The sequence below is a fragment of the Fundulus heteroclitus genome, chromosome 16, assembly GCF_011125445.2.
Source record: "Fundulus heteroclitus isolate FHET01 chromosome 16, MU-UCD_Fhet_4.1, whole genome shotgun sequence".
In the NCBI taxonomy this organism is placed as follows: Eukaryota; Metazoa; Chordata; class Actinopteri; order Cyprinodontiformes; family Fundulidae; genus Fundulus; species Fundulus heteroclitus.
In genome coordinates, this window is record NC_046376.1 from 21143540 (window position 1) to 21165435 (window position 21896).

Here is a 21896-nt window from a genome sequence, read left to right on the forward strand (position 1 = left end):
CATGGTGAATATTAGCAATACAAAGCAATATCTTCATTTAATCAAACAGCCCAAATAATCACATTAAACTGTTACATTCTTAACTTAGACATAAACGTACCTTAACACTTTCAAGATTTCTTAAACATTTTTTTAATCAGACTTAGATGATTTTTAAAAAGTGGAAGAGGAATCTTTTTATAAACCTACATTGGTGAAATGAGCTCTTATTTGATGAGGAGAAATAGAAACAGGACACTTGATGTGTCCTATTTCCCACAAGTAAGAGGTCTTAAGATTTGTTGCAACAATTACCATATTTTTCGGACTATAAATCGCTCCGGAATATAAGTCGCATCAGTCAGAAAAATGCAACATAAAGAGGAAAAAACATATATATAAGTCGTACCGGACAATGAGTTGCATTTATTTATTTATTTATTTATGCAACATACCTGGGAGGTTGAATGAAGTAAATTAGCACAACAAGCCACCAACTCCAACCAGGAAAGTTTGTCAGAGCATTTCGGTCTAATTAATTACGCTGAAATTAGACGGTGGGCATCACGGTGCTACATGCTAAGCTAACAGTATGAAAGTTTACTACTTGGTTCATGTCGTTCAGTATGATTTACCATCTAAATTCATATATTAGTCGCACCTGACTGTAAGTCGCAGGATCGGCTAAAATATGAAAAACGTGCGACTCATAGTCCGAAAAATACGGTAGCTTTGAAAGCATCTCCATCCAACATCGTAACAAGTATTTATCTCCTAACTAAGGATGGTGTAGAACAGGAACAGCACCAGGCTGAGACCCATTAGCAGCAGCAGGACACCCAGTTGCGGCAGCAGCCTGATGTAGGACAGGTTGACAGGAAGTCGGGGCGCACGAGACCGTCGGTTCTTCAGGTACTGCTCTACGGAGTCTGCCAGGCTGTACGGCTTCGGGCTGTAACCCAGCTCTCGACGGGCCTTATCGATCTTGAAGGTGTGGCTCACGGTGATGTTTCTGACCTGCAGCAGAAGATGACACACTCAGATATCATTTCAAGAAGCCCCTTGAACATTTGAAGGTGCAATCCAGATAAATCGCCTGAGCCTAACTCTGATAAACTCATCGGCATCTGCGGGCTGAATAAAAGCCGCCCCACAGCATGATGCTGCCACAACCATGCAGACATGGGATGTTCACACAGAGGACAGTTTTTACCAGCTTTCCACTTTCCTAACTGACCTTTATTGTCTTTTTAAAAGCACACACCTTTTTACCTCCATCTTCATTTTCATGTTCTTACTAAAAATCAGCAGAGTTTTCTGGATGACTCATGCTTGGTATATTCATTTGCCTGTATATTAGAAACATTACAGCCAGGGACTAAAAGACTACAGTCTGGCTCATCCTGTTAGACCTGACAATTACCGTAGCAATCCCTCTGTTTGTCATTCTTTTCTGTCATGATCAGGATAAAGGTAACGTTTAGGGAAAAAAGCATTATATATATATATATATATATATATATATATATATATATATATATATATATATATATATATATATATATATATGCACTTGCTTTATACCTTGATCTGGTATTTGATATTCCTTGTGATTAAATGTGATTAAAGACATACAAAAACCAAAAAAAAGAAAAAAAGAAAAACTCCTGCATGGCACCATGGCAACAGCCGCTCTCCACTGATGTAACTTCCTGTTAACAGTATGTCAGAACTTCCTGCTCTGACCCCACTGTGGTTTATGTTTTATTCACAGGGGCAATCATCGATCCGAGTGGCGTGCAGCAGCTGTCTGACAGAATTAGCTCCGGGTGAAGGTCCACACCGCTCAGCTTTGGTTTCGGCTTCATGACACATTCATGAGGATCTGACAGGGCTGCGACCAAGACTCCTCAGGACTCACTACAGAGGCCTCCTGAGGCTGCTTCAAAGCAAAAGCACGTTGGATCAACTAACCTTACTCAAATATACTAGATGTGTGATTTAAAGAATAATCCACTCATTCAACAGCTTAATACCAGGTCTCCAGATTCATACTTTCAATCAGGCAATGGAAGTCTGTGCTATTTCTGAACTCCTCAGCTCAGACTCTCATCTCAGTGACTTTTCTTATTAATCAATTCAAAAACACTTCATTAATCCCTTAATCCTTTATTAGCTTGTTGAGCTTTTGTAAGTCAGTGGCTCTGATGCTGAGACCCCAAGATGATGGCAGAAGAGATGAGACCCTCTCCACAACAGAGTCATAGAAGCTATGTAGCATCTTGCTGCAAGGACCTAAGCTAAGAACTGTCAGTGTGTTTACTCCAGTGCTTCTGTCTGAAGGTTTAAGGTGGATGGTTTTGCACAAAGAAGACTCAATAAAATAACATACTTAAATGCGTCACTACTTCTAGGAAATAGGTAAAACATAAAATATGAATAAATTCTTAAAGTGAAATAAGGTGAGACAATAGAATGCTCCGCAAAAGTATTCACACCCTTTCCACATTGTATGTCGCATCACAACAACAAACTTCAATGCATTTATTGGGGTTTTATCTGTAGGACCAACAAAAAGTATTGCGTAACTTTGAATCGGATGGCAAGTGATATGTGGTTTTGATCTTATTTTATGAATGAAAATCTGAAGAGGGTTAACTTTGCCTTTCACTGTGATTTCACTGTGGTTAGTAAATAGATAAATAACTGCGTGTAATTTAATCTCAGTACAAATCCAGCTGCTCTGCGAAGGCCTCATAGGTTTATTAGAACAAACAGGGTCATGAAGACAAAGGAGCACAGCAAATATGTCAGGAAGAAAGCTGTAGACAGGTTTAAAGCCTTGCTATCAGACAGCATCCTGAGCTTTGAACAACACGGCCCATCATCTGAAAATGGCGAGATTACCAAAGCATGGCTGCCCGTCCTCACCTGAAAAGCCAGGCCAGGAGAACGTTACGAGAGAAGCAGCTTAGAGGCCCAAAGTAACTGTGGGAAGCTGCAAAAATCAGTGTCTCAGCCTAGGGGATCTGTTGAACAGGTCAAGGTGTGCTCTCTAGAAACATTTCTAAAGATGGAACGACTATGGATCAACTGCAGACCTACCGAGACACCGAGGCCTCTTTCTGTCAGAGACTCAGCTGCATTGCTCATCTAGAGGCTGAGGGTTTTGCCCATTCTTCATGCAACATGACTCAAGCTCAGATAGACTGGATAGAAAAAGCATCTCTGAACATTGTTAAAAGGATTTAGGTCCAGACTATTTTTTTTTCACAAGAACACACTTTGATCCAGACCTCTAAAGACTGTGACATCAGTCCTCAGCTCACCTATTTCATTTGTTCAAACCAGATTTCAGTGTCATTCTTCCCTCTGGAGGCCTAATGACTGAACCAAGTTCACATAAAAGCTGCCTGTAAGTAAAAATGTTGTTTCTACGATAGTGAAAGAGAGGTTAATGAAACACAGCGTTTCTGCTATATCCCCTGATTGTTTAAATGTAGCCTAACGGGCGTGCCACGATGGCGCAGGGGATGTGAGCACGATCATCAGCCCTTGAGTCCTTTGCTGCATGTCTTCCATTTTCTCTTAAAAAAACAACAACCCTTTTTTGTCAGCCTACTTTGTAAAAAACGAGCCAAAAAGGCCACAAAACCCAGAAAAAGAATATAAAAAAAATGTAGCCTTACAAGCATTTCTGCTGTGTCAGCCACACTGGAATGTCATCTCCTTAGATATCACCAAACAGGAAATATTACTCCTGTGGGAGGAAAGAAATCACTTCCAGGTGAAAAAAAAAATGCTTTGCTATGTCTAGGAAGTGAGACACTTAACTTGCGATCTTTAGATAGGAGTGCTAAATTTTTCTTTTTTCAAATGACTGTGACATTCTCGCTTTCATTTCTGAATTACCTTTTTGTGTTAAGGTGTTTCCTATCAGGGACCAAATGAACAGCTTTTGTTTCTGTCTGACTTTTCCCAAAGCAAAGACTCCTGATGGGAGATTTTAAAGAGACAGAGAAAAGCGGGCTTACCTCACTCCTGGTAAAGAGAAGAGGCACTTTGATCACCGGTCTCAGAATCACGTGTAAATACTCCACCAGAATAGCTGGAATAGAGGGAAATTAAAGAGTCAGCGGTAAATCTTCATATTAAATAAAATATCTTTGAAAAGAGAAGGACTGGTGAGCTACCTGCTGTATAGACGAGTGAAACCGGCAGATTTATTGAGGGTCTGCTGTAGCCCAGTTTTTCAAACTGCAAAGAGAGAGAAAGACGATTTAAAAACACTTTGGACTAAACGCTTTCCGATTAAACTGCATATAAGTGTGAAATGTTATTCCAAGTCTTTAGATTCATGTGCAATTAGATAAAAACTATCTACAGGTTTAGACTCACCAAAGGTGTCAGCCACTCAAAGAGATTGACGGAAATGCCATCATTGATGAAATATGCCTGCCCGCTCTGCAAAAAAAAAAAAAAAGGTGGTGGTGGTGGTGGGGGAGGGACAAATAAATTCAGATTATGCTTAAGATGTGGCAGAGATCAACGCATTTCTGGTCTTGTGGCTTTTCTACTCACAGCGACGCAGCTTTTCTTCTTTGTGAGAGCCTCAGCTGCCAGCTTGTGGGCCAGGACCAGGTTATCTACATGGACCCAATTCATCTTGGCTGCTGGGTCTCCGAACCTGAAGCTGAACAGGCGCCGCTCCACGTTCATCTGACACAAAGAACAAGAAGCAGGCAGTTTACGGGTCGGTTGTCTATGAAATTAATCTTTTTCTACTTCGCTTTATTAACAAAATGATCTAATGTAGAAAGTTACAAGCCTTCTAACGTTTAATTCAGGACAACGTAATTTTAAAAAGTAAAAAAAGTCAAGTACTCAGATCTATGGATGATTTTATTTAAAGGTATCTAAAAGGCATAAAAAGCATTCTCATTGGAGACAGGAGAACCACGCCCTCTCCTTTTTTTCTTTTGTGAAAATAACAGATTTCCACTTCTAGACATCTTATTATGGGTATAATTCTGATAATTGTAAAGTGAAGTAAAAAGAAAATAGCACTTCTATTGCATAACTATATATGGTTTTACTCCTTACATTCCGAACTGCATTTTTCGGGGTGCATAATTATTCAAAACATTGTATTTGAATATTCTATAATAAATGTATGAACACGCATTTTAAACTATAAAATAACAAATGTTAACCAATCATCAATTTTTGTGTAGGATTGTCTTTGACTTTTCTAGTAAGTTTACGTTTGTAGTCCAACTGTTTTTAAAATCATTAATATTTGCTTTCGGTACCTATTTTCCTATGCTTTATTTTAGTTTATATTTTTCTACATTTTATTCCAACTTGCTTTTATTCTGTTTTTATTTTCCTATGTTTGAATCATCTAAAGCACTTTGCATTGTCCTTGTTCTGAAGTGTGCTATACACATAAATTTGCCTTTGACATTTTAATAAAGTAAATAGTTGTCTTACATCATTATGTTAAAATAAATATTATCATTACTACTATTATTATTGTCCATCCATCCATTTTCTAACACGTCTATCCCTTGTGGGGTTGTCAGGGGTGCTGGTGCCTATCTCCAGCTGTCAATGGGTAACTATTATTATTGTGATTAAATTAAATTAATCAAGAATGTGATTGATTTTCTTAATTAATAGCTGATTAGAACGTAAATTATTTGCTCAAGTGTCAATTTCTACTCCTAGAAAGTTGATCGAAACCTACTCAAATAAAAGAAAAGCTAATTGTTACGTCAACATTAATGGCCAGGTTCTTGCAGTTGTAGTTGCTGAAAGCTATAGGATACCTGCAGAAAAATTCAGACTTAGGCTTCTTGGCTAAATACTACATCAAAACCTCCCCAAACTGTTCAGACTGCTGCCTTGGAGGGGAAAAAGCTGGAAGAAAAGGCAACGTAACCGGATGCCTGGAGAGCCTCATCAATAATGGAGACTTCAAACCGGCGTGCTGCCAGAGAGGCTCTCAGTGATGGCAGAAAACACATTGCTGTTTGCTCACCATCACTCTGTGGAGATGTCTCCTCTCCTCTGGTCCGTAGATGCCACAGGGACGCAGGACGCAGGTCTGCAGTGTCCCTCCGCCTTTTGAAACAAGTGCAGGAATGAATGTGCAAGTTTTTCTATTAGGGTCAAAACCAAACCAAACTTATTTGTCTAATGTAATGCAGTATGCCAACAAAGAGTTACGCTCGATCGTTTGACTGCACTTTAATGAAGGATCGCTGAGCTACATGCAAATAGTACAGAAAGAAAAAAAAGCTATGCTTAGGGTCACGGCATGTTTTTATGCAAGGTCCCAATCTGAAAGTCAAATAATATGACTTGTCCAAGGGCAACATAACAGCATGAAAGCAAAAGAGTAGAGAAGCTACGAGGAGACTAAAATGTAAATGTGCTCTGTTACGCCCCTCCTGCTGCTGAGGTGACTTTATACCAACGGAAAAAACTTCCTCTGATAGCAGATACATGCACATTAACCTGCGGTATATAACGTGACACCTGCGTGCTTTATGCTTAATTAAATGTATGGGATAATGATCGCTCGTCGTCTGCTGGGTTACACAGAGGAATGGAATAAGAGACTCCATAAGGTGCACATCCAGCCCAGCTCATTGCAAAAAGTACTCTGAATACAAATACACGACCCGCTTTGCCCATTTTTCCTTCCCCTTCAATGATTAGGCGCCACTTTGTGTGGGTCTAATATCTAAAATCCCAGTACGAAACATAAGAATTTGAGGTTTTAAGATGACAAAAAGATAAACACTTGTACACGCAGGCCGGAAAAGCCTTAGAGATCGGCATCGAGTGACCGCTTCAGTGCACCGTGTATTGAATTGCACACCTCTGTCTGCACCTCTGACCAAACAAGATTGATTACATTCTCCTTTAGGCGCAAGCTTTTTCCTATAAATCTGTGCTCCGTCTGGTCCTACTCTCACTGATCTTTTTCGCACCTTTCACGGAGGATCCGTTGGCCGAGAGGACCATCCGCTCCGCCACCGCTTTAGTTCTGGAGTAGTGGTCAATGTGCTGGAATATAACACGGATTCATTACAGTGTGTTCGCAAAACACGCAACATGTGCACGGATCGAGACGTGTTGCACCGCTGCTCACCAAATCGCCAGGCAAATATGGCACCGAAGCCTCGTCTCCATCCACGATCGGTTTGCCAGCGAACACCACGTTGATGGTGCTGGTGTACACCAGCCTGGGGATGCCTCTCTCTATACACACTGAAATAAAAAGCGATCACGCCACAGAACAGAGTTATACCCTTTGGATGAATAACAGCTGGTGAAGTAAACTTCTTTAAACGTCACAGAGTGAAATCACACTGAGCTACGCAGGCAGAAGTTCCAGGAAACACTGTGTCTGATCACATATTTCATACCTGATACTAAATTGTATGCAGCACCGGTTATTCGAAGATGATTTCTCACCCTTTATGACATTCTTGGTTCCTCCGACGTTGACTGACTCCACCTGCTCCTTCCTGAGCTGGGTTTCAGAAAAACAGGAGAGAAATTATGTCACTTAACTAGATCACATATCACGGTCTGCTAAACTTGCTCACTGTGTCTCCTAAAGGAAGCTGCATGTGGAGAAACTAGGTATACTCTAACTACTTCTGTAGGATTTCACAGGGAAATGTGGCGACCAAAAGCTGCAAATTGATGCACTTCATTAACAGATCACCATCAGAACAGGATTCATAGATTACATACAGGTGAGTGTTAACCCAATGCCAGAAAGGAAAGACATAAGCAAGTCACTTCCAGACTTACTGAAGTCTTTTTTTATTTGACATCTAGAAAGGTTATTTAAAGGTGGGAAACATTTTAGCCAATTTTCTTTCGCAAGTCACAATGACGTTGCACAAAAGTTGATCGTAAAAAAATAACCTATGAACTACATCTCGAAAAAATGACCATTTGGATTTGTTGAATGTTTGTACAGCAGGAAAATATGGCGCCCTGGCAAAGTTTGAAAAGTTGCACTTCCTGGCTGTAAAAAAGAATAACATGTTTGCTAAATTCAGGATTTCAACCACGAGTATGGACTGAATGATGGTTTGGGCTTGGTTTACAGCCCCTGGGCTTTGGGACCTTGTAGTCATTGAGTTGAGCATGAATTCCTGTTAAGTAAATTACAGTATTATAGTCAAATATGGGATAATTAATCAGATCGCAGGAAAAATACCTCAATCACAGCAGCAAATCTCCAAAAAAGTGGCTAAAAAAGAGAAGAATTGTGGTCCAATCTAAGTATAGATCTCAATCTGATTGAAGTGCTGCTGTGGGACCTTTAGTGACCCTTAGGTTTACACAGGGGACACTGGTATGTATTCAAAATAAATGTCTGTCTTTCTATTGCAGAAAGATTGTTGTGGTTAGATTGTTTGACATTGCATGTTTCCTTATAAAAGGATTTAACAGAAGAGAAATGGTTTAACAATTCTGCTGCAATTTTAATGAATTTAAGAACATTGTACAAAACTGGAGGTGTCATTTGTTAGAAAATCTTTGTTTCTCAGAAGTATTTTCAAATTTCCAATGAATTTTAGCTAAGTAGACTTAGTTGCTTCCAAAAGTATTCGTAGCCCTTAAACCTTTGCATATTTTTCCCACATTACAACTATAAACGTCAGTTAATCTTTTGGGGATGTTGTATGATAAACCAAACCAGAGTTGCACATATAACTGTGAAACTGAAGAAAAAGAATGCATTTTCTTTGAAAGGTGTGGCATACATTTACACTCAGCACCCCTGTGAGAATCAACCCCTTCTGCAATTACCGCTGCAAGCATTTGGCGTTTATGTCTCCTCCAGCATTGTAAATCAAATTGCCTCCAGTCACCGTCCATCCGCTCGGGCCGGCTTCCCTGACCCCACAGCAGGATTTTGCCACTACTGTCTTTCCCAGAGGGGATGGTGTGTCTACGGTGACGTGTAGTGCTAGTTTTATTCTTCCATAGCATTTTCTACTTAAGCCAAAAACACAGACTTTGCTTTGATCTGGTCAGGGCACCTTCTTTCACTTGTTTGCCATTTCTTCTACATGGCTTGTGGAAAACTGTAGCCGGGACTTTGTACAGATTTATTTCAATAACGTCAGTTGCAGCTCTTGCATAAGGACCAGATTTGTAGAGTGCGTGACTAACATTTCTCCTATCAACAAATTCTTCCACCAGAGCGTTTGCTGTCTGCAGCCCCTCCAGAGTTTTTAAAATTCACCTTATGTCTGCTGGTAAACCTTCGAAGCCTTCAGAGAGTAGCTGGATTTATACACAGATGGAATTACACACTGGTAGGCTCTATTTACCAATTAAGTGACGTCTTAAAGCAAGCGCCTGCACTGGATTTTATTTGGGGGTATCAGATTCAAGGGGCTAAGTACAAATGCCTACTTTTTCATATTTCTATTCATAACAGTCGTTCAAAACCGTGGCTCAATTTCCTTTTCCTTTGCTGATTCTGGAAACCTTTACGTTGGTTTGTCACATCTCCATACAGCGCACTGAAAAAGTGAAAAAGTTGTAGGCATGTGAATACTTTAGCATGTGAGTTCAGTCACAGAGAGATAGCTTTCCAGTAAGGAATGAACGCACGTGTTCGCCAAAGCATCTCAAGTCACGTTTGACACTCAGCACGCCACTAGAGGAATTCAGACAACATACTTTACAGGAACGGTGCTTTCTTTGTCACAAGGAAACGTTCTCATCCACATTTCCTCTTTTTGAAACAAAAATCAGCCTTTTGATCATTACCACGTTGGGACTACAACTAATAACGCCCCACAGGTTTGACTCAGGTAGGCGACTCTATTGTTGGAGTTGTTTTATGACTAATCCACTGGGACAGCCACAGTGACAAAAACCTTGTCGTTCAGGTCGGAGGACTTCTCGGTTGCGAGGATAACGTGTTAACAGTTCAGAGGCTTGTCTGGCTGCCGTACCTTTCAGGTACGTTCACTGAGGCTAACTCTCACTCTTATTTAGACGGTGAGAAGGAAGATCACCTGCTCTGGGCCAGACATGCCATAAGATGCGGTGTGGAAGATGCAGTCCACGCCTTCACACACTTTATGGAGGGAGGAATAGGTCCGAATGTCGCTCTGTGGGAGACAGTAAAACAATTTTTATCCAACTGGTCAGACAAAGCAAGAAAACAATAAACAACTGTGAAGCTGTGAAAACAACCAAAAGCGACAGCAAAGCTACTCAAAAGTAAAATAAAATGACCAAGGCAAAGCCGCCAACTGGGTGAAACCTGACTCAGGTGTCCACTCTCTGTGACCCAGTCGGCAGCTGGTGCTCTGAAACAGATCGCTCACCTGCGTCTGTTTCCAGCACACTGACCTGACGTACGTATGTACGGCAGAGCTAGAGCTCAATTACACAGCTAACCAGAGCTGTACGAGTGGCTCTGTTTGCTCAGGCTGTTACTGCAGGAGGGCAAATATTAGGAACCAAGTCCAAATTAAATATTAATTAATCTATTAAATGATTGATTTTTAATTCAAGAAAAAATAATTATTTCAAGCAAATAGGTAAATAAATAAAATGAAAAGCAATAAACCATAAATTAACTAATAATAACAATGATAATAATAATAGTAATAATAAATGTGCTAAGCTATTATAAATAATTTCATAAATCACAACATTATTAGACAATATGAAAATGACAATTCAATGCATTTTGCAAAAATCAAAAATAATTAACAAATATATTAAAAATTACAAGAAAAAGAAAAGTGGACTTTTATTTAACATAATGTTATATTTAATATAGAGTGATTGTTATCATTTTATATTATAGAACTTTATATTTAATATAAAGTAGAATTTAGCTTGAGGTTAATGAATCCTATTCATGATATTATGTGGCAATAGGTCATAAGAAACGCTAAACCTGAAACACAAAAAAAATCTCTTAAGTCTTCAGTATAGCTCATTAATTAGAATTTAAATAGAATAGAAACATCCTTTATTGATCCACAGCGGGAAAACTCACTCAATTAGTGCCAATAACTCTTATTTTATCAACACATCACCACAGTGACTGCAGGATATTTTCATCAGTGGAAAAGTAGTAGGAAAAAAAGGCAGAGCTACTGGAAAGGCAGGACAAGGGTTTCTTTACCCTTGAGGATTACCTGGAAGAAGATCGCTCCCTCAGGAATGTCCCAGGGAGGCTTGTTCACATCCAGGAGGATCACGGTCATCCCCTCGCTGGCCAGCTCCTTCCCCAGCCTGAAGCCAAAATATCCCGCTCCACCTGTCACCAGCACCTTCCCCTTCTGGCCGTCCCAGGCTGCTGTTCCCACCTGTCCATGTCTCCAAGCAGCACAGCTGGGGCTGTTGCAGGTTCCTGCCGTGGCACCGCTGACCCTCTGCCGGAGGGCAGGGGTTGTCCCAGAGGCCGCCACCAGCGATGGGTCGCTCAAGCACGGCTTGTGAGGGAGGTTTGAGTGGCTGTGTGCGTGGTGCCCACCAGCCTGCAGGCGAAGGAGCGGCACGCCGTGGCAGGGTAGCTGCTTCATCTGGCACATGGAGGCCCCATTCTCACCCATGTTGGGGCTGTACAGGTCCATGGACATCCTGGTGGAGAGAGAAACAGGCGGTTTTTGCTAAATCTCCGTCTTATTTATCAATCATGCATGTCCCTATTAGTGTATATGTTCACAGAAGCTGATGTTTTTCAAACTTTGGCATCTCCCACTGTGAGCCCAATGTGACGAGTTTAAACTGCACAAAAATTGTTATTAGGTGCCTTGTACGGCATTCATTTTAAAGTATATACAAAAAGGCATATTACATTTAGCACTGACTCGTCCTGTTAAATAAATAAAAATAAATTTGTTTTACGATGCTGCTGGGATTTTTTTTTCTTCATGAATTGACTCACCTTACAGAGCTCCTCCTCGCCTTACATTGGTACCTGTTCCTGCCAGCTGCCTTATGAAGAAATTCCAGCTCTGCCGCATGCGTGGGCCCTCCCAAAGCTCCACCCTTGGGCCAGCTTTGGGAGGATCTCCTTCCGTAATGTCTGGATGAAGCGTGCAGCGGGAATCGCCTCCTCCTTTATTTGATACCACAGTTCAATGTTTGAATAGTATGTTATGTATTTAGACATTTTATGATTGTTCCATGACAGAACGGGCTTTTGCTTGCCTGAAAACTGCAGTCATTTCTCAGTTAACTCATCACAGACTTTGTCAAACTGGGGTTGAAGGTGAAACTTTTTATACAGTTCAATTAAAGGTCCCTTCTCTCTTCTTAAAGACATTGGTAAAACTGAAAAATAAAACGAGACTTGATGTCAAACTTCCTGAATCTGATAACTTTTTTTTTTATCTTCTGAGAAACAGAGACCAGCCGGAAAAGCCTGCTGAGGCCAGAATGACAGATAAAAAGATGTGTGGGAATCAGTCACCTTGACCCACACCGTCTCTTTACAGCGTTTACGTTTCACCAGAACTGTTCCCCCGATATCTCAGGGACCGATAAAAAAAAAAAGATACATGCAGTAATGGGTCCACACAGCTGATGTGATGCTTTAGATTAGTGGCTAACGCTATTGTTTTTATGATTATTATTACAGTTACAAAAACCTCACTGAGCTTTTTCATGTTTTAAATTTAGAAACCCTTTGTTACTTTACCAAGTGTGAAAGTGTGTAAAGGTGAAATGACCAAACAGAAAAGCTCCCCTCCATCTCATAAAGTCATAAAGACTTGACTAACAACAAAGTGACAAAAAAAACATGTTAATAATGCAACTTCAAAGACGTTGTATTAAGAGTTCAAACTTGCATTTTGGCACATAACAAACAGCAAGCATGTTCTTTTCAAAGAACTTGCAGTTTTGGTAAAAAGTTGGTTGAATAAAGGGTTGAGTTCTAATTCAGTGTCAAGCAACAGTATAAAATGGTCATGGCTGCATTTAAAATTATTTGAATTTGTGGATAATTGTTGATATCCATCAATATGATTTCTGTTTTATCAATATGCCTTAATTTCTATATCATCCAGCTCTAGTTTTTTCTTCTCCTTCTCCCCATTAAACTAGAGAAGTGCTGCCATAAGAGTCGTTATGCATGTTTTTATCTGAATACCTTTCAAACTGCGGTCTGAAGCTGATTCCTTATATTAGCTGGTTTAAAATCAAGTTTTGAAACCTTTTGCACCATGTGCCATCATTGTAATTTTTATGATGTAAATGGAGCAAGAAAAAACAATATCGGCCTCATGAATCGGCGCCAAAAAAATCGGCAGCACATGTCGATCATCGGTTAGACTGATTTCAGAACAATCAGTATCAGCCTTAAAACACCAGTGTCGGCCAATCTTACAAATCTACATGGAGGTCCACCCAAACGGACAATGACAGAGGCAAGAAGAGCGTTAATTAGAAACAGTGAGGCCTGTGGTCACTGCGGAGGAGCTGGAAAGACCCACAGCTCAGGTGGGAGAATCTGCCAACAGAACCACAAATCTGGTCTCAGTAGAAAAGTGGCAAAATTTGGCAAATGCTGGATGAAAGCGGAGGGAATTTACTACAAGTGACGTAGGGGACACAGCAATCATATTAAAGAGCAATCAGATGAGACAACAAACAAATTTTTTGGCCGTGGGAAAGGCTAAAACTACACATCACCCTAAACGCAACATCACCAACTAATCTGTCTGGGCTGTCACGCATATTCTTCAGAAAGAAATTGGCACATTTGCGGTCTCCAGATGGCAAACCAGATTGAGGCATATGCCAGATGACCTAAGGTGGAAACAGCAGCAAAAGGTGGTGCAAGAAATCATTGATTCATGGGACTAAATACACTGCAAAAATTGATCTAAAAACAAGTAAAATGTTCTTAAAGTTAGTCTATTTGTCCTTGATTTGAGCCAGTAAATATTATAGATTATCTGTCAATGGAATGAGTATCTTTACCCCTAAAATAAGATAATTAGACACCCTGCACTTGAAATAAGATGATGGAATTGAATTGTTCCTATTTTAAGTGGAAACATTTTATTTCATTGGCAAACCATCTTATTTACATGCTCAAATCAAGTACAAATGCACTCATTTAAAGAAATTTTTACTTATTTTTAGTTCTGTTTTTGCAGTGTACAAATGTCCTTCACATCACAATCACAGTCAGAATAAACTTTGTTTGCCAAGTTTGTGGGTACAAACAAGGGATTTGACTTTGGATTCCAACGCCCGCATTGTGAAAAATACACGCAGACAAGAAAAACAGCCACTACAATCTATAACAAAAATCATGTTTCAGGACTACAAGAGGTTTTTATTATTTATAACCTGTATCTCTACATATATTCGTGCAAGGGATAAAAAGCTAGGTGAGTTAGTGCAAGAATCCTTATTGTTTCCTGCAGGGTAGCTGGCTACCCTGACTGGAAGGTGTTCAGCAGAGACAAAGCCTGGAGGTGAAAACTGTCTCTGTGTCGGCTCATTTTAGCTGAGCTGATGTCTACAAGCAGGATTCTGGCGTATGCCCCTGGTTGGTCGAGGTGACGCAGGATGAGGCGTAGACCCAGGTTGACAGCGTCCTCTGCTGCAGGGGGTCCAGCAGGGGGGCCTGTGATGTCTTTCAGACGCTTCAGCACCAGGCACTCAAAGGATTTCATGACCACAGAAAGTCAGAGCAATAGGTCTGGAAAGGCTTAAAGACCCTATATGATTTTCCACCAACGTCACAATAATCTAGTATTTTTGAATCTATTGCAAAAATAAAAAAATCCAATAGAATACATTGAAATTTGGGGTTATTATGTGACAAAATGTGAAAAAGTGTTCATATGTTTGTGATGCAATGTGATTACCAAGAGCACCTAAAAGAGCAGAAAAAATGGGAATAAATTAAAGATTAAAGTGCTTGTGGTTATACTAATATGACGTCTATTCTAGATGTTCTAGGATGTCCATTCATATTTGGACAAAAAAAAGAAGAAGTGCCAAGCAAAGAAAAGCTTTTCAAAAACAAAAACAACTTTAAGCCTAAACTAGGATTTCAGTCTCTTTTTACTCATAAAGGCAAATGACGGGTCTAATTATTTTAACAGAGTAATTTTGGATGAAATGCTGAACACCTTTCGTACATATGATTTTGTTATTACGATACAAACGTCTAGATAAAAACTGAGATACATTTTGCATCTGTTATCTCATTTTCTTCAGTTCAAGATGGATCTGTGCTCAGAAGATAGCAGACCATCATCCGCCGTATCATTTAGCCAAAAGTCTTTACGTAACTCTGCCTCCACTATCCGCAGTGGAGCATGATGACAGTTAAGACAAAAAAAATAGTAGGAACAGTGATAAAATGTGAAGAAAAACATAAGACAACAAAGTAAAGAGGTTATCTTTGGGACGGCAAGTAACTCGACCAAGGCCAAGCCAGCAGCCGCCGGCCACTTCCTCTGCTCAGTGTTTTTGGAGACAGCAGAAATAGAGGCTTCATGTTTTATTTAGCCGGCAGCCGACAAGCAGCTGATCCTGAGCTGACGGCTGAATAGGCTGCGAGTAATTAAAGGGAGGAGCGGAAAAAGCGTCAAGCAGCAAAATTGTCAAAAAATCGGAAGCAGTTTGGAGATTTAATACAGCTACGATAAAACTTATATTGCTATAAACTCTTTTACTGGATGGCCCTTGTTAATTACTGATGCAATGTCCAGTTAGATTTTTGGCAATGCTTTAGTGGCATGCTCGTATAGTTTTCCACGATCAATCACACGGTGACACAGATGCATTCTGTCCCCTTTGCAAAACCTTTCTCTTAGATTCAATTCAATTCAATTTTATTTATGTAGCACCAATTCATGAAACATGTCATCTCAAGGCACTTTACAAAGTCAAATTCGATCATATTATACAGATTGGTAAAAAAACTTCCTATATAAGGGAACCAGTTGATTGCTTCAAAGTCCCGACAAGCAGCATTTACTCCTGCTGAGGCGTAGAGCTACAGGGAGAGTCGTCTGCTTGATCTGGGTCTGCTTGAAAGAGATTCACTTTACAAAAATATTAACACAAAGACATCAGTTACTGTGGAGTGATAGGAAAATCATATTCCCTCCTAATTTTTTTCCAATAAATAAAAAAACTGAAAAGTGTGTCATGCAGTAGCGTCTGGTCCCCTTTACCTTAATAACCTTAAACTAAAATACGGTTCAGCAGTCAATCATGTGGTTGTAATTGATTGTCTGCATAAATCCAGCAGCTTTGTGTCAGGGGCGGAGGTTCCCTGTCCAGCAGAACTACAGCGCTAAGCATACAGAGCTACGATAAAATGGTTCGGATCCAAGCATAGTCATGAATTAGAGGTACATCTAAACCCAAATGAGAATATGTGACTTGAAAACTAGTGTTCTCAGATGCTCCGCCGCTTAAAGTTGCAGCTGTGCTGGCAGTGAAAGGTGGATATATACAGCGAATTAACTAACTAACGAATACAAATGCATGTCTGGAGTTCTTTGAGATGTTCAGAGAGAGGAACACTGTTTTACACCGTGACCCTGCTTTAAACACAGATCCACCCCTGACCTGTCTGCTGTGTTCCTCCGTCTTCCTGACGCTGTTTGTTCATCGATGTTCTCTGACAAACATTTGAGGCCTTCGCGGAACAGCAGGATTCCTACGGAGATAAAACTGCTCACCAGTGGACTCTCTTTGTGAATTAGGTGACTTTTGAAGGCGACTGGTTGCACCGTGCTGGTGAAGATTCTCAGTCATCCAGGTCATGGTCATTCCAAAAAGAGTAAAAAACAAAGCAACTGGACTTGTTTTCCGTAGTTTGAAGACGTTTCGCTTCCTATCCAGGAAGCTTTCTCAATGTCTCAATATCTCAATATCTAAGCCATTGCAAGGCCTTTGTTGGGCAGTAGTATAAAGCTTGATGCTCCACATTACTCCAGACTTTTTGAATTGAGAAACCTTCCTGGATAGGAAGTGAAACGTCTTCAAACTACGGAAAACAAGTCCAATTGCTTTGTTTTTACTCTTTTTTTACTCTTTTTGGAATGACTGGTTGCACTGGCTTTTATTTAGGGGTAAAAAGGGAAAAAACGGGGCTAAACAAAAAAAGGCTCAGTGCGGTTTATGTTGTTTTGACTTTACAACTGGGCTCTAACCTCCTCTGTGTTGGTCTGTCGCATAAATCCCAATGAGATTTGTTAAAGTTTCTGATTGTCACATGCAGTGTTGTATAAAGTACTAGAATCTCTGAGTCAAGTAAAACTATAAGTACCTCTCCAAAATATGACTTTGGTAAAAGTCCAAGTCACTGACTGAAATGTTACTTGAGTAAAAGTCTTAAAGTATCTGAAATGTCTTGTACTTAAGTATGAAAATTACTGTAAAAATAGATGTACTCAAGTAATGTAATAAAAAGTATAAGTAAAAAGTAAAACAAAGCAAATGCAGTTTGAATGACATTTTTTTAGATTTTTGTAAACTTTGAAAGTCAAATTCATTTAAAATAATATAAACAACCAAGTGCAGGAGAAATTTAGACCAAGTTTAGATAGAAAATACAACCTTTTTGTAAGCTTTCAGTTTTCCTTCTTTAAGTAAGGTCAGTGCTATACACTTTAAAATTGTACACAACCAAGTGCAGGTAAAATTTAGACCAGGGAGTGTATACTAAGAACATGGTTAAGTGATAAACCAGGTCTAGTTAACCTACAGGAAGTGGTAAAGTGGTAAACCTGCTAATAGATACACCTGCAGGTATCATTTAGTTAAGAAAATTAGGACTCCTGGCTCTGCTATCAGATGCTTTACCCATACCACAAGGTTAATTTAACCTGCTTTACTACTGAACCAGCTTGTTAACCTGTTGGTGGTGATGAACAAGACCAGGCAAGTCCCGACTTTGTCGCAGTCAATCAGTAGGTGGGGTCAAAACACTTGCGTGAGTCTCTCTCTCTCTCTTTTTGTAACGAGTAACTAAACCAAACATTGAAAATGTATTGGAGTAAAAGTATGCAATTAAGTTCAGAAATATAGTGAAGTAAAAGTAAAAGTTATTAAAAAAAATTATACTCGAGAAAAGTATAAAGTACTCCAAAATATACTTAAGTACAGTAGTGAAGTATTTTTACTTCGTTACTATACAACACTGGTCACATGTTTTAAAACACAGAACCCACATCTTGGGCTGTGCTCCTCTGTGTCTTTTCTAAAAGAATCGGTTTAAAACATGGTATTTCGCAGTATTTTGGGATTTACTGACATTTATATACCCCGTGTGAGAAGGATAATACCTTTTTTGACACAACCAAACCACCGTGTACCTTTCATTTTGAGCATCGCAGCTGAAGCAGGTCTGTGCTGCCTGTCTGCTGCTGCTCATTTGTTATTTCAGCACTCGGTGTGACAGAGGGGGAGTTCGGTTACTCCCCTCATTAGATGTTCTGCTCAGGAGTGATTCACAGTCAGCAGGGAGCCCTCACCCCGGCTGACCCACACGCTGGGAGCAGAGCTCAGGTACAGCCGGAGCTCCCAAGGAGTGATAAATATTAAATCCAAGCAAAGGGAGGAGAGGGTAAAACCAAAGAGGGCATAAGAGATGTATAGGGACCTCTTTAAATCAATAAATGCATAACAGTGGAGGTGCAGAGCAAGAAAGATCAATAAAAAAATATGAATTCAATGTTGCTTATGTCAGTTTTAACAGAAATCTTTGCATTTTACCATCAATAGTTGAGCTCATAAGTGTTAGCCTCAGCTGATGGAGGGGGGGGCCTACGGATATCAAGGTATAACTCCTCTCAAAATGTTGAAACTGAGGGAAATAAAATGATATGGATTTGTTTTTCACACTGCCCGATTGTGACCAGGTTGTGAGTTAAGCTTCAAAACGAAACAAAGTAGAAACGGGAGCGAGAGCTTTAAAAACAGAAGAGGACATTTATTTAAATGGTTTTAAGCTGAAAACAGATTAAGTCATCAGGTGATCAAAGGCGGAAGACCACGGTCCAAAATGGAAACTAAAGCAGAACTAAAAGTGTCAATAAAAGGAAAAAAAAAAAACATTGTATTTTTTTTATTGAATCAAAAATGTCTTTAGAAATGCTTGATGTGAGTGTTTCCTGTAAGCTCGATGGAAGGAAGTCAGATGGACATTGTGGTCTAGAACCACTAGAGCCACCCACCATGCTTCATCAGTGAAGGTGTAGTGTTCTTCTAAGCAGATGTCTTTTCCTCCGTCCGACATTCCCGCTGATTCAAAGGTAAAACCTTTGTCCTTGTCCTTTCAGGTGAGTGGGGTTGTAGGCCTTGGAGTTCAGTGATGAGTGAGTTCCTTAATCTACGGCAGTGCAGTGGCCGCTGCCATCAAGGCTTCTCACGGGTCTTCCTCAGACAAGGGTTTCTGATCACCTGCCTCTACAGGAATCTGGTGACGGCCCGGTGTTGGCTTCCTCTTTGCACCATGCCAGATTGTGCAGCCACTGTCCATTTCTCGTTAAGCATCTCAAGCACCTCGGTCACTAGCTGTACCTTGTGTCATGAGAACTGGCCGAGATGTTCAGGGAAGAGACCCGTCCCTTGCACAAACGGATATGCAAAATGGAATAAAGGCCCTAAATGTTCCTGGAGATCCACTTTGCAAGTCTTAGCTCAACCTCCCCTGATGTAGCTCATGAAAGCATTGATTGTTTTACTGGGGTGTGCCCGAGACCAGACCTGATTTAAGATTCTGTGCAGGAGATCGAATCATTTGTGGACTGCAGCAGACCCTGGCCGTAAGATAACTGTTGCATTTGAATAAAGTTCTTGTAATCTTTGTTTTATTTAAATATCTAAACCTAGCTGTAAGTTTGATTTCCAATTCACCAATAAATCTAATTAGCAGTGGGGGATTTAATCACTTTAAGTGCTGCTCTACTTGTGTAATTGATGGGAATGCCAAACTGGTGCAACAAGCATGTTTACTTGAAAACTACAACTACTACAACTCAAGTTTTTGTAACACAGCAAATCAATACAAAACTGTCACAGACATAGCAACTGTAAAAATAACAGGCTAAACTAATTTTGCAGCACACAACAGATCAGACTTACACTATATTTCTGATTAACATACACACACACATAAATATATATATATATATATATATATAATATATATATATATATATATATATATATATATATATATCTATATATATATATATATATATATATATTGGAATTACCGTGAAATCAATTGTATTTTTCACAAAGGTCATGTAAAAATTACCTTTGTGAAATATTGTATTAAAATAAAGAGATAATATAATATAGTATCCAGTAATATAATTAAAACACACACAGCATAATAGAAAAATATAAAAGGTAGCTTAAAAAGGTACAGTTATTTACATGTTATGGATTTCATTGGTATATATTGATTACTTTTATATGTATTTATTTTATTAATAATAATGGTATTTATTGGTTTTGTTCAGTATAATAATAATGTGTATTTATATTGGTATTTATCATTATTATTATTAATATTATTATTATTAGTATTAATAAATAAGTTAATAAATAAATGTGATCCTTCATCCACCAGCGTTGTCACAGATTATTTTAACCAGCAGAGAGCGCCAAACAGCTTTTTCTGACATGCACAATAGTCGCTAATATTAAATGTATTTCGTGTCTTTTTCTGTCAGTCTTTGTTCACAGAGCTATAATGATCTGATCAGTGCCTGCAATCCTAAATAATGGAGAAAATGTTGAGCAGCCTTTGCTGTGACAGGCAAAAAAGTCACCATGGCATTGTGCTCCTGATTGAAACCCACTTTCATAATAAGGACATCATGATCCAGCTGAAAAGTACAAGCCAGACTATGAACAGTGACAAAACTCTGGGAAAATCTTGCAGTGGGAATTTGCCGCAGATGAGATGATATTTTCTGAGAAGCAGGTTTTTGGCAGCAGAAAGTGGCAACAAAGAGCTGTCACGGTCAGTCAAGTATCCCAACCAAGCAGCGTCTCAGTAAAGACACATTCAGGCTGGATGAAAGAGCCACAGCTGGAAAGTTTCCCCGAAGAGGACTTCATCCTTTTTCCTCTTGATTTAATGTTCAAACCTAACCTGTCAGCGGAAAAGTGCAGCAGTGCAGCTTATCAGTGAAAGGTGATGAGGGGAAAAAAAGATCCTGAAAGTATAGAAGACAAAAAAAAAGTTAAACTTGCTTCCTATGATCAACTTTATGAAAACTGTTATACTTTACAAGCAACCCGTGGGCAAAGATGTCATTTTATTTTGGGGATTTCAATATTTATTTGAAATGTTATTAGGGTGGAGAAATTAAAGAGCCAAAAAAAACTTTTGTTTAATTGAGCTAGGTGCACTAAATTACTTACAAGCTCAAATATATGCATACACTCTCAGTAATATTTGGTTTGAATTTCTTTTATATCCGTTGCAGCTAAATCAGATGTTTTTGGAGCAATCCAAAAGGTTCTGGCTCAATTCTTGCAGGATAACTATTCTAGGCAGACTTGGTAGAGTTCAACTCAAAATGACTAGTTTCTCACAATGGAGTCTGCGTTGAGCAAAGTCCAGAAATTTTAATAGGGTTGAGGTTGGAGCCATTTTAGAAGCACAGCATAAACCCGCTTTATTCATCCCAGAAAACAGTTTTGATGATGCAGGTTTGGATCGTTGTGCTGAAGGAACATTTGAATTTTGTGGATTCCCCGGTGAATGTGAGGAATTAGGAGGGCCCTTTGATCAATGCATCCGTACCTCTGGTGGTAAAACTGATCCTCGGCATGATGCTGCCACCACCGTGCTTCACAATTAGGTGCATCTCCATGCAGTCGTTCTTGTCATTGTGGCC

At 39.5% G+C, this 21896-nt stretch overlaps 1 protein-coding gene across 1 annotated transcript; it reads right to left on the minus strand.

The window, feature by feature from the left end:
* Positions 1 to 422: 422 nt before the first annotated feature.
* sdr42e2 (short chain dehydrogenase/reductase family 42E, member 2) lies at positions 423 to 12528 on the minus strand. Its single transcript, XM_036148716.1, has 12 exons — positions 11939 to 12528; positions 11187 to 11631; positions 10047 to 10142; positions 7468 to 7525; positions 7142 to 7260; positions 6981 to 7056; positions 6023 to 6105; positions 4561 to 4698; positions 4378 to 4443; positions 4173 to 4236; positions 4014 to 4087; positions 423 to 996 (listed from the first exon to the last, which is right to left on the minus strand). The coding sequence occupies exons 2-12, from the start codon at positions 11628 to 11630 to the stop codon at positions 754 to 756; spliced, it is 1461 nt and encodes a 486-aa protein (XP_036004609.1). The 5' UTR covers position 11631; positions 11939 to 12528; the 3' UTR covers positions 423 to 753.
* Between the last annotated feature and the right edge of the window lie 9368 nt (positions 12529 to 21896).